This window comes from Beta vulgaris, chromosome 2 (assembly GCF_026745355.1).
Source record: "Beta vulgaris subsp. vulgaris cultivar EL10 chromosome 2, EL10.2, whole genome shotgun sequence".
In the NCBI taxonomy this organism is placed as follows: domain Eukaryota; kingdom Viridiplantae; phylum Streptophyta; class Magnoliopsida; order Caryophyllales; family Amaranthaceae; genus Beta; species Beta vulgaris.
The window spans coordinates 38,752,258-38,758,069 of NC_079203.1; the positions used below are offsets into that span (position 1 = coordinate 38,752,258).

The 5,812-nt window shown below is 40.6% G+C and overlaps 1 protein-coding gene across 5 annotated transcripts; it reads left to right on the top strand.

The window, feature by feature from the left end:
* The first annotated feature begins 2,062 nt into the window (after positions 1-2,062).
* Positions 2,063-5,812, top strand: LOC104886714 (F-box protein CPR1). 5 transcript variants are annotated; one of them, XR_007271296.1, is made up of 2 exons: positions 2,063-3,513; positions 5,408-5,812. XR_007271296.1 is itself a non-coding variant. In XM_010671197.4 (2 exons), the coding sequence occupies exons 1-2, from the start codon at positions 2,796-2,798 to the stop codon at positions 5,284-5,286; spliced, it is 573 nt and encodes a 190-aa protein (XP_010669499.2). In that variant the 5' UTR covers positions 2,203-2,795; the 3' UTR covers positions 5,287-5,812. The 5 variants fall into 5 exon arrangements, 2 of the variants coding, with proteins under 2 accessions (XP_010669499.2, XP_048494989.1); XR_002039084.2 differs by having other exon boundaries at positions 2,063-2,434; positions 5,267-5,812; XM_010671197.4 differs by having other exon boundaries at positions 2,203-3,348; positions 5,267-5,812.

Genomic DNA, 5,812 nt, shown 5'->3' on the forward strand with positions numbered 1-5,812 from the left:
CGACACGTTTAGCACCTCTACTCTCGCCTCAGAGCGACACATTCGTCCGTGTGATGCCCATGGTCTCCATGGAACTCGCACCACTTGGATTTGTCGCGATGGGCCGTCGATTTTTCATTCCTGAAAGGCCATTTAACAGCAGAACCTAAAGAATGTTCACAAATTCTTTAAGAGACTCATCAGATTTTTGCACAATCCTATGTAAGTCGCTAGCTTGTTTTTCCATTTTGCGACTACTAAAAAATTGCATATTAAAAGCGTTAACCAATTGAGCAAAAGAATAGATAGTCCCGTTATTGAGATTAATGAACCACTGCAAAACTGGCCCAGTCAGTGTCGAGCCAAATCCTTTGCACATGCAGGCTTCCCACATATTCTTCGGGATCGAAATGGTGATCATCCTCTGCTTGTATTAAGCGACGTGATCATTGGGATCTGCGGTGCCGTCATACAACTTCATGGACGGGATAGAGAACCGCTTGGGCACCTCGATCAACGCGATGGGATCTGCAAAAGGGGAATCAGCATAACTGTTAGGGGTAGCCTTTTCCATTGGCCTGGGGACGCCAGGAATGCGAGCGATCATGTCTTATAATTGCTGTAGACGCTGCTGGATAGGATCATCAAGACGACCTTCGACGGGCTCCTTTAAAGGATCGGCAGCACCATTTTCGGCGCCGTCACCATCTTCCTTATCTGAATCGTCAGCATCGTCGGGATTGGCACGATTCACCGGAGTCTCGAACTCATCATCGTCTAGATCATGCATCCTGGAGACGCCCCGGACATTACGAGGCTTTGGCCTCTTCGACGCCTTCTGGGCAGATTTTAAGCTCTGGTTCTCCATGCAAGACGCGACATAGCTCTCCTTCAGCGTTCCCATCTCTGCCTTGACGCGGTTGAGCTCGCCAATAACCTCTTGAGTGGTGACCCACTGTCCTGCGATTGAAAACGAAAAAGATGGAAGAGTATGGAAAAAATGGAACGAAGGGATGTGATTGCCAATGAACGTATAAGGATCTGGTTGTGGCCCCACGGTGGGCGCCAAATTGTTTATGCCGATTTTGTACCAAGTACTAAAAAGGTTAAGGTGCCAACAACTAGATCAATATAGGTATTTAGCAATCAACATTTTAAATGACATAAATGATATAAAATGAAATGAACGATAAAAGAACAAAGAATTGTTGATGCGGAAAACCCAAAAAGGGAAAAACCGCGGGTGATGCTCTTGATCACCAATCCACTAGTATGACGTTGACGTCGATGTTACAATATCGATCAATTACAGTAGCAGCAAGATTAAGAACTTTAGAGTGGGAGGAGGTGCGTATTTTTCTAGAGTGAGAATGAGAAAGATGATAGATGGAAAAACTAGGTTTACATATGATTACAAAGTATATATATCTCTAAAAGAATATTCTTCAGCTGTTCCTTTTAGTTGTTCCACAATATCGGGGCCACATCAGCGTAATCCCAAGTATTCCTCAACTGCCAAAATGACGCTTGTGCAACGTCCCTTGACCCAGTCACGCCACTTCTTCACTCAACTGCCAACATGTTGTAAATTCAAAATAAGCATTAATCCCGCCAAATCGCATGAGAAATGAGGGCCCAACACCATGCACAAGAATTTACCAACTAGGGATGACAATTGGGCGGGGCGGGTGCGGAGGATGGTACCTCCACACCCGCACAAAATTCCAATCCCCATCACCGCCCCACCACCCATTGCGGAGGAAAATTCCAGACCCATTCCCGCCCCACAAGGTACGTATTTATACCCATCCCCGCCCCACCACCCGCATGGGTGCCCGCACCCGCTTTATACCCGCACCCGCTTCATACCCGCATCGTACACACTTCATCCCCATCGCCACCACCCGCATGGGTATCCTCACCCGCTTCGTACCTGCGTCATACCCACATTTATATTTTGCAAGATAAAATTATTAATAATACAAGTATATAAATTATATTTTAATTATATATATGTGGGCGGGCGGGGGTGGGGTGGGGCAGGGGTGGGGTGGGGCGGGGCGGGCGGGGATGGATAGGGATAACATAAAATCCATACCCGCTCCACCACCCATTACGGGTAGGATTTTAATCCTCATCAAACGTAGACCCATCACCGCCAAACGTAGACCCATCACCGCCCCACTTGGGCTGAAATGGGACGAGTCTCCTACTTGACCTGCGCCACTGCCATCCCTATTACCAACCAACCCACATCCTGCACTTTTTCCCCGCAAATGCAAAGCGAAAGACTGAAGAGTGAGACTGAGAGAGAGAGGAGACAGAAAAGTTGAGAGATGGAAGAAGGTCTTGGCAATGGTGAATAAGGTCTTCCTCACGATTTAATTGCCCACCACATTTTAACGAAGCTGCCCATCAAATCTCTGCTTCGGTTAAAAATCGTTTCCAAAGAATGGTATTCCACTATCTCTTCTTCTCAATTTGCTCTTACTTTTTCCAAATTATCTCCATCTCTTCATCACACTTCCCCAATTGAATTCCTGTTCATTACAAATGGAGGCAATTATTACCTATATTCATATGATGAAGATGATGAAATTGATACTTCATATATTAGGAACAAGAATCTAGTAAAATTAGGGTTTAATTTTGACGTTTCTATCTATGAGAAGCTTGATTTGATAGGCTCCTGTAATGGGTTTGTATGCTTAGCTTCTTCTGATGGCAATTACTTCATTCTGTGGAACCCAATTACTGGGCAATTCCGAAAATACTTTGACAATGAACTTGTAATTGATTCTTCTTGCCCTGTTCGGATGTCGTGGGGATTCGGGTATGTCTCCGGTGTCAATGATTATAAGGTTGTTAGAATACTTGAACTGGCTGCTACCCTAGAAATTAAGGTTCATGTTTTTTCACTTAAATCAAACAAGTGGAAAAGAATCGACGAATATCATTATCAAGATATCTTCTCATTGAGTTATATGTCGCCAAGCAAATTTCGATTTATTCATAATGGCACTTTTGCTTGGTTTCCCTCGAAGTTCGATGGGAGACAAGGAGTTATGGTTGATGAGACTCTATATTGGGTTGTATACAGTAGTAACAATCAGGGTAGGAACATTGTTTCGTTTGATTTAGTTTCTGAGGAGTTCAATACAACTGTGGACTTGAACATGGTTTCAACTTGTGTGTATGATGGCAAGTTTTTATGTGTCTTGGGAGGATGTTTGTCGAAGTGTGCCGTCAACATGCGTTGTGATGTTTTTATAAGAATGTTGAAGTCTCCGGGGAAGGTTGAAAGTATACGTCTTTCCAGAGACTTGGGGTTGAGCTTATGCCAGGACATTGTTGGATTCACAAGGACTGGTAAGTTTTTCATCCTGTTGGATAATTGGATACTCGGACTTGTGGACCCAAGTTCACATCCAGTGAAGTGCGTGCGGCTCGTAGTATTTAATAGCTTGACTATGTCTCGTGTTGCAAGTTATGTTCCAAGTCTAACTTTACCTTACACCATTAACGAGTAGTGAGGTACATGTCCATACTCTGCTTGCTACTTGATATGTTATATATATGCTATGCACCTGAATGCTGTTCTAATACTATCATGTTTCATCAAGCATTGTTTTTCTTTTACAAGTCAAATGCATTCTATTGGTAAAGAACTGGTGAACTAACCAAGCTCTACTGATGGTATATTCAATTCTATTAGTTTATAGGGATTTAGTAGCTTATTAGTTATTAATGATGTACCTGTACTCCATCTCATATTCTTGAGAAGAATGTGAGAAAGGTAGGGATCACTTTGGTTCTCTGTAAAGTTTGTGCCTAAAATGTGAGTCAAACTCGTTTGCTTATGAGGTATTAGTTTTTTGTTTATTAGTCCTTCATACACTTGAACTTGTTGCATAGTATCAGTACAAAGAAGGGTGATTGATTTAAGATTAAGGAGCTTTTGAGGAAATTGCCTTTGTTTTTGTAGAACTACCTATTGTTGGCTTTATATTTGGTACCACTATTAATTGACAAAGACCATCCAAATATCCGTTTGTGGGGCCTAATTCAGTGCCCTCTCGCCATTTTCCAAGCTGTTTGCCCTTCTATTATTTTGATTTCACTATGTTAAGCCCTACATCTACATCAATTGTGTTTAATTTTGGCTCTTATTCATCAATTAGTTATTAGAGCTCTATATTTTGGGAGTAAATGACCGATATGAGATAGGTTTTTAATTTGGGTGTATTTAACTCAAAATTAGTCAAATATTTGCCACTTTACTCATAACTAGGGTTTAAAAAGGGTGTAAATTACAAAATTTAAGATTACGGCTTTTAATTTTAATTTATTTTTTCAACTTAACCTTTGATAATAAGGTGTAAAATTTGGGGGAAAGGTTGGAGTGGGCCCCTTTGATGGAAAATTGTATGTCTTATGTTCTTTGTTAGTGATAACAAAAGAAAATCTTTATGCCCTCCATCCCTTGTTTTTGACTTTTTGTTCCATTTGGCATAGTTTAGTTCTTAAGTTTTTTGGTTTGGTGCAATTGATAAACGACAAAAGTGGTGGAGTACTAAATATGAGAGTAAAGTGGTGGGCTCTTATGGTCACTTTTAGTATAGGGCTATCTTTGAAGGACATCCATAAAAAGATACTAAGGCAAACAAAGGAGATTGTTAAACATCGTCCCGACCCCTTCTGTTTTTTATTAGGTGGCTCTTCGAAGAATATAGTTTCCCATGCACAGTTCCTCAAATAAATAATATAACCACTGTAAGTTTCTCTCTCTTTACATAACTGATTGAACGCATAATGCACTCTTTCTGGTTCCCATAATGTTACCACTTCCATCTTCGCTAGATTACATAAAAGTTAGGTGTCAGTGCTCATCATTCTATAATTTATGCAAGAATATTTCTTTCTTCTCTTCTTCTGGTCCTCCTTTTCTTCACTTCCCTTCCTGTTGACATTTATTATCTAGATAGAGTGTTAACTAACATAGACGCCAATAATTACCAGGATTAACCCTTTTCTATTTTCCTTGAGATCAAGAGGAGAGAGAAAGGTAATATATTTCATGTGAATATAAGTCCAACTCTTAAGAAACTGAGATAGCAATTTCAGATTAAACTATGGTTATGGCCTGATAGAAAGTCAAATCTTCTCCTTTCAAGCATAAAAAGGCATGGGAGTTTTTTTTCTCATTTTCCCATTGGTTTTCTTCCTGAAATTTTCTCCTTTTGCTACATTCTCTGTTTGTAAGATAATAGTTAACACTTCTATACAGGAAATCATCTCACATGTTAAAGTGAAGCATCATGAATCAATCCACTATGGACTCCCCTGAATGTTAAAGTGAAGCATTATGAATCGATCCACTATCGACGCCCTGAATGTTAAACTTTCTGGTTTGCATGGATTGGAGCAGGTTCTTAGCTTTCATTGGCATTATGCGTAACCAATGAAGCACGTCAGGTCCGGCAGTGAGGAGTTCCTTCTTTGACGATGCCGACTTCAGAGTCACTATCGTAAAAGCGAGGGAATGACAGTTTGCTGCAACATACTTTGAACAGGATGAGGAAAAATAATTCTTAATACTTCGAAATGTGACTAACGAACTAGAGTGGGTAGTATATGAAGATATGTGGATAAAAACTCTCACAAAAGGCACAATCTGATGTTTTCTTTGTATGCTCTAACCATGTACTAGTGCAATCTCTCATGTATTCCTTGCTGCTTTAGCACCTTTTTCATAATTATGCTACAATCTTTTGTTTCCACATAATGCTTATATCAATTATCAGTGGTTGTCAGTTGGCACTATTGTTTGGTA

Excerpts from the sequence above, each read along its gene's own strand:
- LOC104886714 (XM_010671197.4), top strand. The coding sequence starts at position 2,796 with ATGTCGTGGGGATTCGGGTATGTCTCCGGTGTCAATGATTATAAGGTT. Across the intron at positions 3,349-5,266 it reads TGTTGGATTCACAAGGACTG|GAAATCATCTCACATGTTAA; the intron begins GTAAGTTTTTCA and ends ACTTCTATACAG.